This window comes from Mytilus edulis, chromosome 2 (assembly GCF_963676685.1).
Source record: "Mytilus edulis chromosome 2, xbMytEdul2.2, whole genome shotgun sequence".
NCBI classification, from domain to species: domain Eukaryota; kingdom Metazoa; phylum Mollusca; class Bivalvia; order Mytilida; family Mytilidae; genus Mytilus; species Mytilus edulis.
Genome location: NC_092345.1, coordinates 16,902,625 through 16,925,222, shown reverse-complemented (window position 1 = coordinate 16,925,222; position 22,598 = coordinate 16,902,625). Strand labels below are relative to the sequence as shown.

General features: G+C 31.6%; 1 protein-coding gene across 2 annotated transcripts; it reads left to right on the top strand.

The window, feature by feature from the left end:
• The first annotated feature begins 490 nt into the window (after positions 1-490).
• On the top strand, positions 491-18,766 carry LOC139511582 (uncharacterized). 2 transcript variants are annotated; one of them, XM_071298428.1, is made up of 8 exons: positions 491-764; positions 9,772-10,028; positions 12,460-12,625; positions 12,927-13,144; positions 14,459-14,636; positions 15,428-15,595; positions 16,532-16,558; positions 18,260-18,766. In XM_071298428.1, the coding sequence occupies exons 1-8, from the start codon at positions 665-667 to the stop codon at positions 18,487-18,489; spliced, it is 1,344 nt and encodes a 447-aa protein (XP_071154529.1). In that variant the 5' UTR covers positions 491-664; the 3' UTR covers positions 18,490-18,766. The 2 variants fall into 2 exon arrangements, with proteins under 2 accessions (XP_071154529.1, XP_071154530.1); XM_071298429.1 differs by lacking the exon at positions 16,532-16,558 and having other exon boundaries at positions 543-764.
• Positions 18,767-22,598: the final 3,832 nt, after the last annotated feature.

Here is a 22,598-nt window from a genome sequence, read left to right as displayed (position 1 = left end):
GTTTTGTTGTTGTTTTAATGTTGTTTTAATGTTGTTTGTTGGAGATTTTGTTTAGGGGTCCGATTTGTATTCAATACAGTACTTTAATAAATGATTGGTGTCAACTTGTAATCTTGACATATTATTTAAATATCTCTTTCTCTTATAAACAATTATTGGAGCATTATATTAAAGGAATTTGATAGTTTAATTGCTAAAGTGCATGTAAACAAAATGATAGTAAACTTTTAGGTCAATTTAATGAAATCCCCCAAAATAAATTACCTTAGGTTTTTTAAAATCACAATACGATGTAAAATTGTGTCAACTTCACTGAGGCATAAGTCGGACAGTCACGGCTTTTTGTTTTATCTTAATATATATATGCATCTAATTATATATCCCGGGTATGTCAGTGATATATCGGTTCTCATGGGTGAAATTCTCCACCTTGTTTTCAGTAAATAGATGCTATTGGTTGATAAAAATAAAAACAATTTCGTATGCATTCATTCATATATTATTACTTGCTATATATTGTACTATCTATATCAGTTACAAATGCGACATTTTCAAAAAACGTAATTAGTACATTAAACGTAAAGTCATACAGACGTGTAAGATTGTTATCTTTAATTTTGCATTAGATTGATAAAAAAAAAGATACAAACTTAGTTTAAATGCAATGTTTATGCATTTTATGAGAATGGATTCGCACAAACAACATCAACAGATATACTTGATCCTGTGTCTGTTCAGCTTCCTGAAGTTGTGTGATTCCTCATGTAAGTCATCAGTATTTTTTTGCCTTTACTAATATTACGAATATATATTGACGTTCTTTATTTGTCATCTATTGAGAACAATCAAATTGAAAATAAATTGTTATTTTTTAACAATTTATTAAATATTTTCTATTATTTGCGAAAATTGCAGGAAATGAATATAATCAGCTTTTTGTAAATAATATTTTATACAAAAGGAAATTAGAACTGATGAAATTTAACCAAATATAATTTCAGCCATCAATATTTATATTTGAATAATCGTTTTCTTTAAGGACGGTTTTAAAAAATACTTGAATAGTTTTTCTTCCCATTTCAATAATGAAGCTCAAATAAAAAGATTGAATGAAAAAAAAAAAGAAATAATAATCATGCTCCCCATTTCGTTAATTTATGTTACATAAGCACGATTCGAATTTTAAATCAATTGATGTAAACGATAAATTGTCAAATTGATGTTTTCATAAAACATAGTATTTTTACTTTATCAAACAGTTTGATGTATAGTGCAAGATAATATTTGTAAGGGAACAAACTCCAAATGTATTAACTAACAAATTATTTAACAACAAAAGAATCTGGAAAAATTGTAGTGGTAATTTGGTTGAAATGTTTGACTTCAGAATGTCGTATAAGAATTTAGATATATTTTTTAAATGGCTGTAAAATAAAAACGTTTTCATTTCAGAATTACACAAAACTTCATGGAAATAAAGACATGTACAAGTTTTTGTTTCCTTCCCAGAGCCATTATACAACTAAATTCATGTTAACAAATAATCTTTCGAAAGAAAACTACTGTGAAAGTACTTTTATTCGTGGGGTACCAATTTTCGTGGTTTTCGTGGATGACTTTATCCACGAATTTAAATGTCCAACGAAATAAAACAACCATTGTCCAAATCAAGTCGCGGAAAGATCCCCATCGGTAGGTTTGACTATTGATATAATCTAGAGAAATACTGAATAACGCCAAATCTGAGAATACTTTAATAAGCAGTCACAGAACTACAACCGTATGCAGGATTATACCCATTTAATCTTTAGTAACCTAAACTGTACAACTGTTGATCTTTTTATTCTCATAAAAGATATTTTTAATCGACGAAAGTCAGATTTCCGGTATTTATATGCCAGTATGATAGAGTGTTCATTTTATATCCTCATAGTTCTCGTACATACGGGAAATAATAGTTTCATGCTGGACTTGATTTTGATAAGAATTATTTGACAATTCAAGGTACGTTTAAAGCATTTGTTTATGTCACTGTTTTCTTGAGGTGACATATTTATGGCCTAATTAACACCTTTGATGATCTTTAATCTGTTGATCACTTTATCATGGGTTAATTAGTGTTATCACTACAATTTACACGGGTCAATGTTTACTTTGCAATTTCCTTCAATCAAGACTATTTGTAACCATCGTTTCTAAAGGCTTTAGTTTTTCAATTATTTTTTTTATTAGAAAACTAAAATCCACGAATTTAAAAACCCACGAACATGTTAATATTGATCAAACCACGAAAATAGATACCCACGAATTAAAGTACTTTCACAGTATATAAACAATTGAGATAGACAATTTTTTAATGTGTCTTTAGAAGTCCAGCATTTCATTATTTTCTCAACTGTTTCTTTTACATTATTGGATAATGTTAATAACATATTTCAACTGCTTCTTCGAACACGAAACTTTTTTTAAGGTTAAAAACTTTGTTTAACTATTAAAGCACTAAACACTCTTCGTTTAAACTATTTATGATGCTTACAAAAACACCATTTAAATAATCTAGATTTTAAAAATGAACCATAAGAGCGTCTTAGTATTTTTTTTAAAGAACTCTTTAAATAAGCAACTTAACCGTCTTAGAATTATTTCCAAATTTGTTATCGTCGGTAAACTTACAAAGAAAATTTTACACCTTTAATTAGTTTTTTTTTCTGCTTTGCAAATGCAGGTGTGAAGAGTATGATGACAATGATAAAAACCAACATGTCAAAAGTCAATGCGGTAAATTTAAAATGAGACAAAAACAAAATGCACATTAAAAAAGATATCCTTTTTTCAAGGATACTATTACACTAGTGTTTGCTATTATAAAAACATTTTTGTAATAAATATTGCACTGGCATTGTTGTCCTTAAACCAATACCTACATCATATTTATACCTACATGTTTGTACTCATAACATATTTTTGTTATGAAAATGGAATAATTCTACATAATTGAAATATAGCAAACAACGTTTGATTGTAAATTTTGTACACTTATCTCAATTAATTACCTTTACTGACCTTTTCTTTTATATTTACAATAAGAGCTTCTGTTTAAACGCTCTTTTATAAACCGATAGTTTTTCCCGATCTTTAGCTTTGTGTTAATGCTTTTTGGGTTCTTCCTTTTTCTCTTAACAGAATTGTCGTTCTTTGGTTTGCTGTGTTACCGTGACTTGACGGTAAGTGTGGCTTTCCAATAGGAATGTTCTTGTTCCAAACAGAAAATCCTGGCCGTTGTTGGCACAGCTTTTTTGAATTTTTGGTCCTCGATGCTGTTCAACTTGTACCTGTTTTGGCTTTCGAACTTTTGTACCTGGGCGTCACTAGTAAGTCTTGTGTGAACGAAACGCACTTCTGGCGTATTAAATTTTGAACCTGGTGCCTTTTGTTCGTGTGTTTCTTTGTCAAATATGTTTTCCTATTTATTTGTATTGTAGTCCTGTAATGTTGTGTTGTCATTTTAATGTTATATTTAACATGGCCATTAAAGCGGGAGGTTTGGCATGCCACAAAACCAGGTTCAGCCCATCATTTTTATCTTTAGACTATGCCCTGTACCAAGTTAGGAATATGTTAATTGTTAAATTATAGTTCGTTTCTGTGTTTTTTACATTTTAACGTTGTATTTCTTTTGTTTCGTTTGTTTCCTCTTATATTTGAGCGTCAATTCACATTATTATAAGACGTGTCACGGTACTTTTCTATCCAAAAATTCATGTCTTTAGTTTTGATGTTATATTTGTTATTCTCATCGGATTTTGTTTAATGCTTAGTTCGTTTCTGGTTGTGTTGGTTTGTGACCCGGATTTTTTTTTTTTTTTGTCTATCGATTTATGAGTTTTGAACATCGGTATACTACTGGTGCCTTTATTCTCCACCTATTGCAGTTTTGTTCAAAATTATGACCAAATAACAATTTGTTTTATCAAACAAAACTGTACAATCAGTCAGAAAGAAATGTTAACGAACTGCAGAAGAAAAACCACAATAAAGTTTTGAGAGGTGATAGAAACGATTTTTATATCATTGTTACTGGCTTTGAACTAGCTGTCAGCAGGCCAGTAACTACGAGTACCCTCCGATCTGTAATTACTGTTTTTGTATTATGGGGAGGTAAAAGTACCCTTCCACGTCCATGCTTGTTATTTGTTTTGGTGACATACACGTCCATCTCAGTAGTAGAATATATAACAAACGAGACGATTAATATTTGAAATTATCATTTTTTTCCCACCTTAGTAGCAATATAGCTACTTCATCTACATATTGGTATATATTTCCCAACTTATTTGGAATCCAAGAGCTTGCACCTCCTATTCAGACCTTGTAGAACGTCACCAGTGCCTGACCATGTGAAACGTCATCAGTGTCTGAGCAGAAATTTGATGAACCAGGGGTATGTCAAAGAACGTTCGTTCTTTTTCTGATATAAAAGTTCATCGGAAGGTGCCAAGACCTTGTTGAAAAATATTCCGTATCTACTTCACAAATGATACTCGATGTTCTTGAATTATAGATTTTAGGTTCTGACGTTGTTTATCATCTTAATAACGTGTTATAGTATTCTTTTGCTTTTTTTTAATATAACTTTTACTGTTTAATCAATTTTTGGTGATATCCTTTTTACGCGGCTCGGTCGCATTATGATATTGTGATATGGTATTTTTTTTATTCTTGTATTTCATTGTTGCTGATGTGCTTTGTCCATATGCCTTTTTAATTTTCTTTGTTACGTGTTTGTTTTGTTCACACATCGTTGTCAAAATAATTGAATTTATGCGACTGTAATACACGTGGGAGTTTTAGCTAGCTATAAAACAGGTTTAGTTCACCATTTTCTACACAAGGAAATGCCTGTACCAAGTCATGAATATGACAGTTGTTGTCCATTCGTTTGATGTGTTTGCCCTTTTGATTCTGCCATTTGGTTGTGGACTTTCCGTTTTGAATTTTCCTCAGAGTTTGGTAATATTTCAGTTTGGTTTTTTTTCATAACGATTCTTTATTTTACTTTTTGTATCGTCTGATAAGTTGAGCATTTTTCAACTGATTTTTATAGTTTGTGCATATCAAAAAAGTAAAATCACAAACATACTTAACTCGGAGGAATATCTAATCGGAAAGTCCATAATCACATGGCAAAATCGAATGACAAAACACATCAAAAACGAATGAACTGTCATATTCATGACTTAGTACAGGCATTTTCAAATGTAGAAAATGGTGGATTAAACCTGGTTTTAAAGCGCTAAATCTCTCACTTTGATGACAGTCTCATCGAATTCCGTTATATTCACAATGATGCGTGAACTAATAAATAAAATAGTCAAAATATGGATAAAGCAGTCATCATCGTGTAACAATTTCAAAAGGAACAATTTAACCGAACACAAAAACATCTATCTACAAACACATTCATTGATTCGCGTATCTGACGTCAGAAAATTTTACAAGTCACATATAGTTGTCGTTCAATGTATATACAAACAATTTTAAAATTTCACATAGGCAATGTTAGCATACGGGGTTAAAAAAATCCACAAATAGTTCATTCCACTACGCGATTGAATGATTTTGACGTTTGGAGTTTAACGTATTTTCTAATTCATAATAGAAATATGTCATAATGACATTATATAGAACAATATCATACTGACGGGATCTTTCACAGAGTCACGTTATAAGAACCAAAGAAACACAAAAAGTCGTATATACAAAACACACCAGCAAAAAAAGAGAAAGATAATACAAACACATTGACGGGATGTTTAAGTACCGAGCCACGTCAAATGGATATTACATAAAACAATCCAAAAGTAAAAGTAATATTAATAATAGACCAAAGACAAATGAAAGAACAATATAACACGTTGTTAAGATGATAAACAACATCAGTACGCATAATGTATACATCAAGACCATCATGTATTATTTGTGAAGTTGATACAGAATATTTATCAACAAGGAACCAGGATTATAATTTAGAACGCCAGACGCGCGTTTCGTCTACATAAGACTCATCAGTGACGCTTATATCAAAATATTTATCAAGCCAAACAAGTAAGAAGTTGAATGCATTGAAGATGAAAATCATTTCATATTTTAGATAGAAATTGAAATTTTTTTTTTATTAATTTAATTCAATTTAAAATATTCTTTCTAACTATTAATAATTATATAAACAACATCTAAAATATGCAGTCTTATTGAAACTTGGAAGATCATTTCAAATGCAAAATGAAATAACAGAAATTACTGAATTTGTCAAAAACATAAAGATAGCAATTATGTTGATATTTCAATGTTAGGTACTAATAAATTATGAAATTTTCGTTAAATATTATATGATAAATTTAATATCTTTCTAATTACTTCAGTTATCACAGTGTTCAACGTACGATTTTGGCTTTTTGAATTTTGACACCTACATAACGATATTGTCAACTAAATAACAAAAATGTAGTTGACAGTTATGTAGTGGACGAATTCACACTTTGGGTCATTTTTCAATACCACTGTTACTTCGAAATCCGACATAATGTGCTTTTTCTATATGTTCCATTGTGATTGTTATTAAATATAATAAAATAAAAACTGTCACCAAGTGGACAATGTGAAATTACAGGGCTACAACTACTAACTTGAATCCCAATTATTGTTGATATTATTTTCAGATACTAGTATATCTTTTTATGTATGCTTCCATTTCATAATGATGTGTAGAGTTATAGTTTAGGCACTACCTAGATAAAAAGAAATGTCAGAAGTTATATCATAGCAAGCAAAAACGTTGTCATTATGTAGTTGACAAAATATCAAGTACACCATAAATCATTAAGTTAATCTGAAACCAAAGCCAACTTCTATTTAAGAGATGTATGATAATAATCTGCATTGTATTTCCTTTCTTAAAACAGAACATTGTAAGATTTGTGCAATTGTAAATATTTCGATTTTTATATGATGTTTGGTATTTTTGGAGTTGGGACATGCATTTTGTATCATATTTAAGAATTAATTCATTAATTTATACATGATTCAGACCGTTAGTTTTATCGTTTGAGTTGTTTTACATTTGTCATTTCGGGGCCTTTGATAGCTGAGAATGCAGTATGGGTATTACTTATCGTTGAAGGCCGGACGGTGTCTTTATTCTATATGCGCAAGAAGGCTTCTTCTTGACATAAAAAAAATTAGTCTTATTATCTAATTATGGGTCTATTGTATCAGACTAAATATATACAGCTTTAACCCTTTCCATACGATGTTTAGTGAACTTATATAGCTTGCTGTTTGATATCAGCCAGGGCTCAGCGTTGAAGACCTATAATAGTTTACTTTTATAAATTGTGACTTGGATGGAGATTTGACGTATTGGCACTCATACCACATCTTCCAATATCTATTATAAAAAAAATTCACATTATCTCCTCAAAGGAATCTAATTTGATATCTTGCTGAATAAAACAAATATAGAATACATCTAGGCAGACCGACCCGAATTTCATCCTTTTTTGTTTCCGAGAAAATCGTTCATTGGTTACAATGAGGAAGTCGACAGTAATTTTAACAATGCTGAATGAGATAAAATAAACTTCCGTAATAAGGTCCGCAGTCACGAAGACATTACTTATCTTACAAATAACAAAACATGAAGACGGTCAGTTTTATTGTGTTTCATTGCAAGTGCATATTGTGTTACCAAAAAAGTCCGTAAACAACATTCAGGGCAAATGATACTTACATTAAATCATGACACTGAAACACACTGAAAGAACAAAACTGCACAGACCACGTCAACGAAGTATTTGTTACATCTTAATAGTGAAACATTAACCAACACATTTTTATAAGGTCAAAACACTGTATTTAATAACTATACATGAAGTGTAAATATAAGGACCGCTGACAGTGTTTGTATTAATTTTCTTCGAGGGAGAAAGATTTTATTTTAGTTATGAATTTACAATATAATATGTGTATATACTATCGCTATAATATAGAAACAATAAAAAACAACATAAAAGGTTGTCATATTACACAATAACATTGGCCTTCAAATTTAATATAAATTCAGAAATTTTACGGAGGATTTGTGTCCATATACCACTTCAACAGGTACAACAACAATTATTCTTTTTTTCATTTCTAATAAATCAATCACTCAAGCTCGACCAAACTTTTCCACCTTAATTTGTTCAATTTCAATTTTATATTTTTTCTCTAGTATTTTTAGGATATAGTGCATATTTTGTTATAGTTATTCAAACAATATTTGATTTTGAGACCTATCTTTTCTCTCCAGAAACTATTGCTTTTTCGTAAATGATTATAAAATAGTTTATAATGACTTTAAAACGTATATGATATCTTAACACTAAATCGTTGGATGTGTTCTTACTAATATTGTGTATGAAAAAAATCTGACCTTAAACCGTTTTAAAGGATGTACTTAGTTGAGGTTTAGGAATTTTTGTCGGATTTTCGGCTTCCTTAGTTATTTCCAATGATGTAGGGTTAAAAAAAATGCCCCATAACACCAATATGTTTTCATCATCAAGATTTCAATAGCTAATGAAAGGCCATTTACTAGATTCAAGGAGTTTCTAGATTGATTTACTTTTGATATGAAAACCAAATCATACCTATAATAAGTTAATCACCTCAATAATTAAAACTCATTTTACTATTAATTTTAGATTCTGTATTTTTTTCAATTTTCACATAAGGATTGCCTTAAGTAAATTTTGTTATTTAATGGACAATTGTCTCAATGGCGATAAAATCTAATTTCCTAATATTCATATTTATTTGAATCAGGCAATTGAAATCATTTTTCCGCAATAATTTTCTGAAGTGATACCAAATTATAACATACATCCGTGGTGAATAGATTTATACCATATTTCAAAATATATTCATTTACTGCAAACCCATGAATATTGAACCAACATAGAAATATATACTGCATACAGAAGAGACAATGGCACAACCTCATCAAAATAAATAAAGGGAAAATGATTTTTGGGTGGAGATCACCTTGAGAAATTTTAAAGCGCAGATAATATGAAAGAATATAGTCAAATGATCTTCAAATTTTATTAAATGACAAAGGAAGAAGAATTTATCGAAGTTTCATTTGTATTATGTAACAGAAGTACAATATATTACACATAATAGAGATTAACATGACTTTATTTGAGCTGTCACACTTCAAAGTATCACGATCAAGTGAAATGTTGTGCGAGAAATGTTTGCTTAGCACGCAAACTCCTTGTCAATCCGCTATATCTATATTTATCTATATTTACAGATGGATGACACAACACAAATTATAGTTATTATGATATCTAACAAAATCTTCATCATGACCCATAAAAAAATCAACAAATTAGAGTTAGCAAAAGTCAACCCATCTAGAATATTGTCATCTCTCACAGCGGAATAGTAGGTGTCTAAAAGAGTACTTCTTTTTAAAACTTTAATGTGTTCATTTTCGTTGGTTTTCAAATATTGTGATGGTTGATCCGAAATATCGTTGTACTGAAATACAGTCTTGTTTATTAGAGAAAAGATCGCTAAATGTCAAAAAGATAATAACCTTAAAACAAACGCTAACAACTACAATTTCCTTATTTTCCCTTTATACAGTGTAATATACATGTAGAAGTATATTATATTTTTACATGAAAAAATCACTTTAATGATAATATGTTTACCTTTCAGACGTGGTGATTAACGAGCAAAACTGTGTACGAAATAACATTGTGTCTGTCAATAAAACCAGTTCGCCGATTGACTTTAATGCCGTCATATCCACTTCTCTCATCCGTTCCAATTGTCTTATTCATATTCATAATACAGACTTTCAACCCAGACATAAATATAACTCAACAGTTCAGCTAATCGGTAATAGAACGATATCTGGAATGATTGTAGTTCATGTATTTGCTGGACATCCTAATCGAAGTAAACCTGTTGAGGTAAATATGCATTATAACATATCGCAGTTGATGTTCTCTATAGAATAAAATGTAAGTGACGTTTGACTAGCCATGACATCAAGCTCAACCCGGCATTTTTCTTTACCAAGTCAGGAATATTGCAGTTGTTATCAAATAGTTCGTATTTTGTTTTCCTCTTATAGTTGATATGTTTCCTTCGGCTTTAGTTTACATCCGGATTTGTTTTCTAGCAATCGATGTATGACTTTTGAACACTGGTATAGTATTGTTGCCTTTATTTACGTATCGCGTGGTCCTAACAAATTGGGAAATGAAGATTAATATAAAAATAAAAAAGATGTGATGTGATTGCCACTGAGACACCTCTCAATAAGAGACATAAAAACATATAAGTTAAGAACTATATGTCACTGTACGGCTTCAAACACAAAAGATATAGGAAGATGTGGTATGGGTGCCAATGAGACAACTCTCCATCCAAATAACAATTTACAAAAGCAAACCATTATAGGTCAATGTACGGCCTTCAAGTTTACTTTCATGTCAATAAAACGATACTGATTTCAAATCGCATGACTGTATTCTAGGAATAATCCTAATTTATCAAACAAAATTACGTACAAAACTGTAAATAAACTGTTATTACAGAGATATGTATAGCTTATTTTTTGTAATTTTGATTATGCAAATGTTGAAATTAAAATGGCAATACCAAGTTAAGCTAATATTTAAAGTGAATGAATCATGACTGAGTTACATGGCTGAACCATCTACATGTAAACGAGATGTGCCAATGCTAATACGATTGCATACCAAATATCATTGACTTATAATAAGTCGTTCCCTTTAAACAAACACAAACACGAAAATTAACTAGTAAACTATGTGAAAGTTTCAAAATAAATGAATCATGAAGAGGGTGTGGAAATATATAATCTCCATGGACACGATACTAACAAATGCCAACAAAGTTGCATACCAAATAGCATTGACTCAACTGAACATAAGTAGTTAAACTTGTACTAATCTAATCTAATCAAAAACTAATACATGTAAACTAAGCAACAGTTTTAAATTCGATAGACCGTGACTGAGAGGATGGGGCCAAATATTATCCATGGACATGTGATGTGCCAATGCTAGCCTGTAATTCAGTGGTTGTCGTTTGTTTGTGTGTTACATATTTGTTTTTCGTTCATTTTTTTACATAAATAAGGCCGTTAGTTTTCTCGTTTGAATTGTTTTACATTGTCTTATCGGGCCTTTTATAGCCGACTATGCAGTATGGGCTTTGCTCATTGTTGAAGGCCGTACGGTGACCTATAGTTGTTAATGTCTGTGTCATTTTGGTCTTTTGTGGATAGTTGTCTCATTGGCAATCATACCACATCTTCTTTTTTATATAATACAACTGTATACAAAATATCATTGACCTACAACTCGTGGTTCACCACGCACTAGACCTAATCACAAACTAATACATAGAATACAGCAACAGTGGTTTACCGATTTTGAAATCCCTTTGATCGATTCCGGGGATACGAATCTAGGTTACAAACAAAAACTTTGGAAATTTGCATGAACTCTAACAGGAACAAATCACGCATTACAGTCACAAATATTTTGAGTAAATGATCATTCTAAAAAGAGAAATCACAAAAAAAACGAACTCCCGCGGAAAATTCAAAACGGAAAAGCCCTTAATTAATGGCAAAATTAAATGTTCAAACACAGCAAATGAATGGAAATATCAAAAATAAACCAATCAAAATACTGGATTCGATATTTCAGGTAAACACTGAATACTCCGAGTACTGGTTGAAATTGTATGACTGATGCACCGAGTGCGTCGACAGGTTCAGAGTAAACGCTTAATATCGATTTCAGATCGAATGAATAATGCTTTTGAATAAAGTTCAGTTGGTACCTTCGAGAAAAATGGGGCGAAAGATATCAAAGGGACATTCTAACTCGAAAACGACCTACTAATGATATGGCAAGAAGTAATGAATCAAAAGACAAGCAACAGTACATAAAACACATCATATAAAGACTTATCCCACGAATACCACCACAGGTGGTGATATCAGGTGCTATGAACGAGATGTGTAGGTAGTCAACACACAAAACAATCATTAACAACCACAAAAGATTAGTATAGAACAGCCAAAATCGAAGAATATACAAATTTTCTTAGCCTAGGCAGCCACAAATATGTTTAACTACGATTGCATTGTTTCTAAAATGAAAAATAGCAATTAATTATGTTTTTACCTGTAAAAGAAAGACAAAACTATGTAACAATAATCGCTACTTTTAAAGGATATAAGGAAGGATTCATATTAGTTTACCCTTCTTAATGATGTTGGTTACTTAGTTCCATCTAGATATAACTATTTGAACTAAGAGTTAATATGATAGCTTAATTAAACGATATCTACAATTTCAGACATTTTATGCACCACAAAAATGGACAGGACATTTGCAATCGAGTGATTTTTATATAACATTTGTCAGTCTAGTAGTGGCAAATTTTACTATCAGTGTTTCTGTAAAGGAGTGCATGGACAATTGCTATGAGCTCAACATGCCCAGTGTGATACCAACAACTATAAGTAAGTTATGGTGTTGCTCATAGAGGAGATATATTTTAGTACTTGCTATGTTTCCTTATTGAATATAACCAATTGTATGGATTTTTATTTTTATTGTTTTGGCCCTATGAATTTGAAAATACTCATGTGAAATATATTTTATATGACATCCTCAAAACATTTAAACGATATTAGTTTGTCAAATATCATTTTTATATATTTAGATTTAGATTTGAGTCTTAAATTTTGCTTTACGGATGATTAACACTGTTAGTGTTTCCTCTGCCTATTCGGATTAAAGGATGTGCACGTTGTTTTTCAGTTGATTTGCCAGACGAATGTGGTACAAATTACTGTTTGGATAATTACGCTGTAACCTATCAGATGAGAGCATCATCACAGTTAAACAGAGATTCATGTTACTTATATTTCCCAGTAACAAACAACCCACAGATTTGTATAACAGTTAGTAGTTACTGCTGTGGAGATGCGAACAATTGTCATATTGCAGAAATTAGTGTCGGTCATGAATTGTATTTTGTAAGTACAATAACCTAAACGGTACAATATTTCTGCACCACATGGACATTTTGACAACCAATGTTTCTTCAGTTTATTGAAGATTTTGATACTAATTTTATGTACAAAATGTATTTTACAGATTTTTTTAAATGATTTATAGCATGTGTTATTATACTGAATACAATTATTAACAAGTTCAAAGAAAATCTTATTTCCAGTTAATTCTATTTGAGTTCAGAAATATTTACAAAAAATCAAATAAAGGGGTGGGAGTAGCAAGGGACATTCAAAATTCATAAGTCGAAGGAAAACACCATGGCAAAAATAGAATCCCAACACAAACAAACCAGTTACTATCTAAAAAAACACTGTATAGAAAACTAAACAAAGGCAACAATAGTATATCGGTGCTCAAAAGTCATGAATCGATTGAGAGAAAACCGTTGAAAAAAAGAACCCTCCAGAAAGGAGATTGGTTACAGGTGCTACAAAACGAATAGAAAAAAAGCGAGATGACAAACAGCAGTTTTTCAAACACTTGACATAAAACAAGAACCATACCAAAACATGGGGTATGTCAAACGGCTTGAAGTGCTTAATACCAGCAACACCGTTGAAGATATGAAGATATAAGTATCTCCAACTGTGTTATAAAGAACTGTAATCCTTTCTATTTTTATCTTTTATTTAACAGTTGGCAGGTTTAGGAGTTCGTCTGGATGGTGTCAGTAATCAAGTACACCCGAAACGTTGATTTATATATCGAGTTCATGCAATGTTAATCGTTTGTTTCAGAGTTGTTGTAATTTAGATATACATTTTAGTGTGTTATGAATCAAATATTGTAATATGAGTCAAATCGTGAACATGAAATTGACAGAAATGTCCCTTTAAAAACCGAAAAACTCGCCATAACTAAAAACACCTCAAACAAAAAGAAGCGTGTCTTGTATGGTGTTAAAGGAACAATTGACTCTTTTGCATGTTGTATCATTGATATATATTTTTAACAATTGAATTCGCCGTTTCAGAATCTAATGCATCCTGGGTAATATTTTCAAAAGCGTACACCAAAGCGTTTTGATTGGTTTAAAACGTTATAAACAATGGAAATTCAACCAATGACGTAACGTTATTTTCACTTTGGGGTACGAACAATGAAATTACCCATGATGCTTTAGATTCTGAAACGGCCAATTAAACATAATACGCTATCAATATTGTACTGCCAACAACATCTTTCAAATTACAGTAATCAATGAATCTTTTTAAGACGTTTTGAGGATTATTTTCTCTTGTATTTCGTGTAGTTATATGTTCATATTTTTACAGACTTTAGACAGGGCAATACACACACCCTGGTGTCTTCCTTGGAATATAGCAGGAGAAACATTGAAATTGAACTTTAAGAATAAAGGTGTGATCGACCACACTGTCTGCACTGTGACAATATTCACAAACACTAGTAATCATGGGAAGTGTTCACTAACAACAACCACAGATACGGATGGTGAGTATTCCTTATTATGATTGTTTTATCATAATTTAAATAACTGCAAGCAACCAGGGTAAATCTTATTTTAACTATAAATAAGATCACGAAAGACATGGGATTGTTGACACTAATCATTATAGTTGCATTTCATTTCTACTACTTATATATATAAGCATAAATATTGCCATTGAGAACTTGGTGTTTTGTTTACAATTTTTAAACAGAACGCATATGAAGTTCATATTTCTCTTTTGATAAGATATTCTGATGTTAGTGTTTCTTATATAAAGTAGAACAAAAACTATACAACAGAAAAAGTGTACAAGCTTGGTAGAGCCAAGATACATATAGAAGTTACATCTTAAAAGTAAAATCACAAAAATGATGAACTCCGAGGAAAATTCAATCGGAAAGTCCCTAATCACATGACAAAATCAAATGATAAAACACATCAAACGAATGGACAACAACTGTCATATTCATGACTTGGTACAGGTATTTTCAAATGAAGAAAATGGTGGATTAAACCTGGTTTTATAGGGCTAAACCTCTCATTTTTCCAACAGTCTCATCGTTTTCCGTTATCGTTCGAAGTTTTCTGCATTTTGTTGAACATTTTCTTTTCTTGTTACAAAATATTGTCCATATAATCAATATAATAAATACAATTGTTGGTTCGTCACTTAATTCACAAATTTTGTTTCCAGCATCTTCTAATTTATAGATATCTATGTTAATTAAATTACAGAATTGATTAAAAAATGAATAAAGCATTTACTGTAACAATTTTTTTTTCGTTTTAAAAGGTGTCAATAACGAAAATAATGCTATGCCCATAGCAATCTCTGCTGCAGGGGGAGTTTTTCTGATATTACTGCTGATTCTCGTTGTGTACTTAATAAGGAGCAAAAGATGTCAACCAACCCATTCTGGTCAAGTCGTTAACTACCTCCACCATGAATCATCAGTTCAAGGTAAAAATAATAGAGTTCAATATTTGTTATATAGATCTTAGAAGATGCGGTATGAGGGCCATTAAGACAACTCTCCATCCAAGTCACAATGTGTAAATGTAATTCATTATAGGTCGAAGTACGGCCTACAAGCTAAGGTCATATTTCTGATTTATAACAGGAATTTTCCGACATAAACAGCAAAAAGGAGAAATCTAAATCAACTGCTACTAAAAGATTGAACACGTTTTTTTTTCTCGAGGTGATATCTAAACTGTGGCAATAAACTCACATACTGAAGTCTTTCTAACTTTAGCGCAACGTTTGTCAGTCAGCCTCCAGTTTAATCACCAAAAACATATAGAAAAATATGTTTGGTCCTTATATTTCTTTAAAAAACAAACATTAGCAACTTTCAATAAACATTTTATTTTCTGTGGTATCTATTTGCCGTCAAATCAACGGTTAATATGTTGACTTGCTGGAATCCATAAAAACTCGATTAATGCAATAAAGTTGAAAATGAAACAAAATCAACCCCAGAAACTTTCCGGTCCATCATCAATGAAACTAAATTTGCAAAATTCCGAAATTTATACTATTTATCATTTGGACAAACATGGAATTCATTGGCAAAGACATTCTCCTTTATAAAATAAGTTATAGTTTTATTATAGCATCAAATATGCATTATAAAACTAGTTCATTTTTTGATAAAAAAAAATACTCATTTGATTCTATTTCACAAACTAGATAAATAAAGGCAACAGTAGTATACCGCTGTTCAAAACTCATAAATCCATGGACAAAAAACAAAATCGGGATAACAAACTAAAACCGAGGGAAACGCATTAAATATAAGAGGAGAACAACGACATAACACTAATATAGACATTAAGAAAATAGTTCTTCATCTACGTTAATATTTGATTAAAACTAAAAAAAACAACATTGCAGGTCGACGTTTAGTTTCTAGATGCAGAAGTACGTCTATTTCTTTGTTTGTGTATTAGCTAAACTACATATATATATATAACTACAGTAGTTCTCTAACCTCCCATGTATAATCATAACTAACAGGTACTTGATGGTTTTTCGTGAAATTTAAATCCCATTTCGTTTACATGACAAAAAGCCTGAGGAATTGATTGAAAAAAGGGCCAGAGGTTGTCAATTCGATTAAATATTCAATTGAAATTATAAAAGTAAATATAGCGCAATAAACGAAAAATAGAAATAAGAAATATTACAGGATTGCTTGTTCATACTACAAGCAATTCTTTAATAATAAAAGTATTATCAAGTTTAGTGTAAACATATTCATTTAATGCTCATTAAGTTTAGATTAAATATATTTATTTATTATCGCATATCATCAAGTTTATATATGGCATATCATCAAGTTTATATGGGTCAAACAAAACAATGAGTTTCCAAACAACAAAAAGCATAAGAAAATAGATTAGAAAACATAAAACAATACACAAAGCAATGCAAACAAATCTTAAATCCAGATGAGGCTTGTTTAAGACTAAAGTTAAAACTGGTTAGTTTCCTGCTTCATTATTGACTCATTTACTTTGCGCATGTGAAAAAAAGTTATGTTTTAGAATCACTAGGTCCACGCCACTACTGGTGAAGTTTAATTCCACGAAGGTATCCCATCCAAGCAGTCATTATATCTGTGTTAAACTAGATTATCATTGATGTGGTCATGATAATAAACTAACTCTTTTTACAAATTATCATAAACTTATTATTTTAAAACATTATACCCCGGAATTCTACACTAACGATAGATATTTTGGCAAGACCTTTCTGAATTTAGGTCCTCAAAGAATTCCAAGTTCGTACTTTATTTTTGGCCGGCTGGACTGTTTCGCATCTGGCGTACAAAAGTTAAAGCCGGGCATGTATGATGAGTTTTGTTTTTTGTTAGTTGTATTCAGTGAAATTCATCAAGGAGGATCGGGAATTGATTTTGATTGGATTCATTAAAAAAGCTAAAAAAAAAAACAATATATGAATATGCATGTCGTGTCATTTCTTACTTGCAATTCACATTGACATTTGTTATTAGATCAAATTTGTTATTGTATCCAATAAGTTTAACAATTTGTTGTTTGTATTATTGGCGACATATCCCGGTAACGTGTAGCGGTATTCGAGACACTTGAATGTGTATAACTTCTTTTATTTATACGTCAAGTCTAGAAGCGAAATTAAAATGTTTACATATTAATTTCATAGTTTGTGCATTCTCCATGAAGCAGTTCATCTCTGATCAATCAATCTTTTACGGTTAAAAACTGTTGTAGAAAGGGGTAGCCTGGGGTCCTGGCTAATCTTGTCAGTATACGCGCAGCTAGATTGGGCCGGATCCCAGGCTATAGAAAGGGGAAACTACAAGACGCCATGACGTCCAAAATTATATGTCGTTATCAAATCAAGAGGTTAACGCATGTCAAATTTTAAGGTTTTGCTACTTTTTAAAGATTTGCATATTTAATATTGACCTTGGTATTGTTGTTTCTATTCAAACCTGTGTTTTTGGCTTCACAAACTGTATAAAAGGCTATGTATTGTTGATAACTTATATTGAAGACTGCTTGTTTACATAAAAATGTCGTTTAGCTACTGTCAAGTTACTGTTCATGACTAATGCAATTTGGTTTTGTTCTGCAGTTGTGACACCACCTCCTTATGGCATTGCGGTAAGAGACAGACATTTGACGAATTCAAATGATACTATCAACAACCCTGCCGAATCAGGATATGATACAGAAGTATCATCGACCAGAAGTGATCCATCAGAAAACATAATACAACACAATGGCAATTCAAATCCAGGTTTTGAAGCACCACCGCCTTATAGCGTGTCTTCATACGATAACACAACGTCACAGGATATATGATTGTCAAAGCTTATTTGAAAACTAGTAGCAGATTGTCTAAATCGAAAGCAACAAGATGAGTTCAGACTTCAAAATAATTGAAAAGAGCTAAATAAAAATTGCTAGATAAAATAAACAAACTTGTTGAAAAAGACAAAACAATTGTCAATTGACAGAATATACTGTCATGTGAACAAATTGGAAATTAAACTGTAAATGTCGAGAGAAGGAGAAGTGGGGAAGTTATTAGTACGTGTATTCACTTCATATTTAAATAAATAAAATGTACGTACAGTTAGGTTATTGTTTATTAATGAGTGCCATCAATGTGTGATGAAATGGCATTTTACATCCTGAATCAGATATGCGTTCCCTTATTATATAGATGAAGGTTCGCTGACCGTTTTCATGTTCGTCTGCTTAAAGAAGTCTTCCCTTAAATAACACTATTATGATTGGGCTCACCATTATAGATTATGAGTGTGGATATGTTTAATTTATTTGGTTCTGCCCAGCTGGTTCTGTCGCTCGATCATCGTTATATATATTGTAAGACAGTCACGGTAAGGGTGTTTCTCATTGTTGAAGGTCGTATGGTTGCCTTTGATTGCTTACATCCACCTTAATTTGAACTTTGGTGGAAAGTGGTATTATTGGCATCATTACTCATCTTCTTATTTTTGTATGAATCAAATAAAGTTCTGTAAACAACCGTCTAAATAAGTGACAAATCCACCCTGGGCAAATGATATATAATGCTAGCATCCAGTATCTATAATTTATATTATAAATAACTCTCAAGATGATATGATGCATCTTATACCTACTATTTATAGGCAGTAGTTTAACGATGTTTAAATCGTATAAACTCATTGATAACATGCAAATCAAAGTTTTATAAAACCTTAATATACACTGGGGTAAAGCTGATGACCGTAACTGCATTCACGGTCATCCCAAGATGTCGGATGAAAAATTAGGTCAGTATCTGTATTGTCTGTTACAGTGTTTCTATATCATTTTCTTTGCAAAGTATACATTGATACGATGAAAATGTATAAAAGATTCACACAGAAATCACAAATTACTACCGAAAAATGTTCAGGAAACGGGAAATTCAATCTGAAAAAATCGCTAAGATGTCCGTAAATCTTTATCAAAATATTTTCAAGATGACCGTAACATAAAACAAGGATGACCGTGATTGGTAAACAGATGACCGTAACTTGTAAAAGATGACCGTAATTTGTAAAGAATGATCGTAACTTTTAAATGATGACCCTCAATTCTAAGAATATCCGTATTTGTATTCATAGCGTTTTGTTGTGTTTGTCTCAATAGGGGCTCAGTTAGCGGATATAAACATGTTTCGTCATTTATTTTTAACTATTTGCTGTATTTTGAGTTCATGACAATTATAGTAAATTGCAAATTTCTCGTAAACAATGAAATATTTATTGATAACGACTTTAAAATTTTAATACAAATTGACAGAGATACGACGAAAAGTTGAAGAAACAAGAATGGGTCTCTAGTACATGCCTCATCTACACTATAATTTTCTATGTTCAGTGGACCGTTAAAATGGGGACAAAAACTGTAATTTGGCATTATGATTATAAAGATCATATCATAGAAAACATGTGTACAAGTTTCAAGTTGATTGGACTTCAACGTCATCAAAAACCTCCTCGACCAAAAACTTTAACCTGAGGTGGGACAGACGGACGAACGAGCAGACGAACGGACGAACAAACGAACGGACGAACAAACGAACGTATGCACAGACCAGAAAACATAATTCCCATAAATGGAGCATAAAAACATTAATCAAACATATGAATATCCGGTAATCGAGCCTGTGTATATGGTTACAGAGGAAGCAGATTAAAATATTAGTTTGTCTTTATATATGAATAATATTGCTGTATATACAAATTGACAAGGTTCCCCTCAGTAGTGGATCCAAGGGGGGGGGGGGGTCCGGGGGTTGGAACCCCCTTTTTATTTACCAATCAGTGCATTTGAATGGGGACGTATAGTTTGAACCCCCTTTATCCTGGGTTGGGACCCCCCTTTTTTTAAACTAATCCGCCCCTGCCCCTTGTGATACGCTATACGCACAAGACTATTTTAAGGATCTATTTTGCTGGAGCTCGCCTTCACTAGTTTGATCGTAGTATTTTAAAAACAGGTTCCGTTATTTTACTTGCAAGACAAAATAGAAGAAAAAACAAAGATGATATAATATCAATTGTTGTACATCAATTGGCATTTTTAAAAAAGTGCATTTATTATATGTCATTACAAGGAATTCCAGAAATTAAAAAAATCTTTTGGCTTTAAGTTGAAGGCTATGCAGCACAATTTTTTTTTTTATTATACTTGTAAGGTGTCATTTAACGCGCTTTTGATGCATGTTTTTCCCACTTTTTCATGTGCATGTCTTGTTGTATGTTCATTTTAAAAAAAGATATATACCCTCTACCGTAAAAAAAAGATATATATGGTGAACTACGTATTTGAAGCACGTCTTATTTTCTCCTACCTATAGGATAATACTCTCATATAAATACGTTTTATATATCAACACCATTAATCATTTGATACACAAAAGGTACTTATACAAATACGGATATTTCTTAGAATTGACGATCATCCTTTAATTTAGAAATTACAGTCATCCTTTATAAATTACGGTCATCTTTTAACCAATTACGGTCACCCTTGTTATGAATTGCTAATTCTGTTACGGTCATCTCGATTGTGATTTACGGTCATCTTAGCGATTTTTTTAAATCGAATTTCCTGTTTCATGCACATTTCTCGGAAGTAATTTGTGATTTCCGTGTGAATCTTTTATAAATTTGCATCGTATTAATGTCTCCTTTGTAAAGAAAATGATATAGAAACACTGTAACAGACAATACAGATACTGACCTATTTTTTCATCCGACATCTTGGGATGACCGTGAATGCAGTTACGGTCATCAGCTTTACCCCAGTGAATATACGGGAATTGCATGAACTTTTAAAGAAGGAGCAAGCTATGGCACATGACAATATATGACATCCCAAGCAGTTATGTGTTTAACTGAGAAGGATGATATAGTCTGCGCACTTTAGTGCGGCTGTCATATAAGTAAGAGGTTTTGCTAGATATAAAACCAGGTTTAGATTGCCATTTGCTACATAAGGAAATGCCTGTACCAAGTCTGTAATATTAGAGTTGTTTTCCATTCTTTTGGTGTATATGAGCTTTTATGGGACTTTCCGTTTTGAATTATCCCTGGGGTTTGGTATTTTTTTTTTTTTTTTACTTTTTTATAATTAAAACTTTACAATTGTTGCAATTAATTCTTTTGACCAAATTACCGACAGACATTTCAAAAGGATATTTGCTTTTGTTCATATTGAAAGATCTGTTAAAAGTTAATAAATATGTGCGATATCATTTAGCTTTGAGTTGTGAACAACTATGACAAAACTAAACTGTATCATAACCGAAATTGGCATCATATACATTTCAACATCTCTAGAGAGTTAGTTGATGCATCTTATAACTACTATTTAGAGGCAGTAATTTGCCGATGTTTAAATCGTATAACCTCATTGAGAGCATGCAAATCAAAGTTTTAGAAACCTGAATACACGGGAACTCTGGAAGAAGGAGCAAGATATGGTACATAGATACAAGTTGAAAGGATTAAAGAAGGACAAAAGATACCAGAGGGACAGTCAAACTCATAAATCGAAAATAAACTGACAACGCCATGGCTAAAAATGAAAAAGACACACTGACAAACAATAGTACACGTGACACAACATATAAAACTAAAGAATAAGCAACACAAACCCCACCAAAAACTGGGGTGATCCCAGGTGCTCCGGAAGGGTAAGCAGATCCTGCTCCACATGTGGCACCAGTCATGTTGCTCATGTTATAACAAATCCGGTAAATAGTCTAATTCGGTAGGTCGCATTCATGAAAGGGAAGAAGATTGTAGTTACGACGTAAGGAACATATCCGATATCATCTGTGAAACGGTTATTCCAAATCAGTCAACCAACTCGTGGTGGCGTCCGAAAAATTTACGAAGGGATGATTTCAACTTTCCCATTTGGAACTC

Coding starts and splice junctions, on each gene's coding strand:
- LOC139511582 (XM_071298428.1), top strand. CDS start 665: ATGTTTATGCATTTTATGAGAATGGATTCGCACAAACAACATCAACAG. Junction 10,029..12,459: donor ATCGAAGTAAACCTGTTGAG/GTAAATATGCAT, acceptor CTACAATTTCAG/ACATTTTATGCACCACAAAA. Junction 12,626..12,926: donor TGTGATACCAACAACTATAA/GTAAGTTATGGT, acceptor GTTGTTTTTCAG/TTGATTTGCCAGACGAATGT.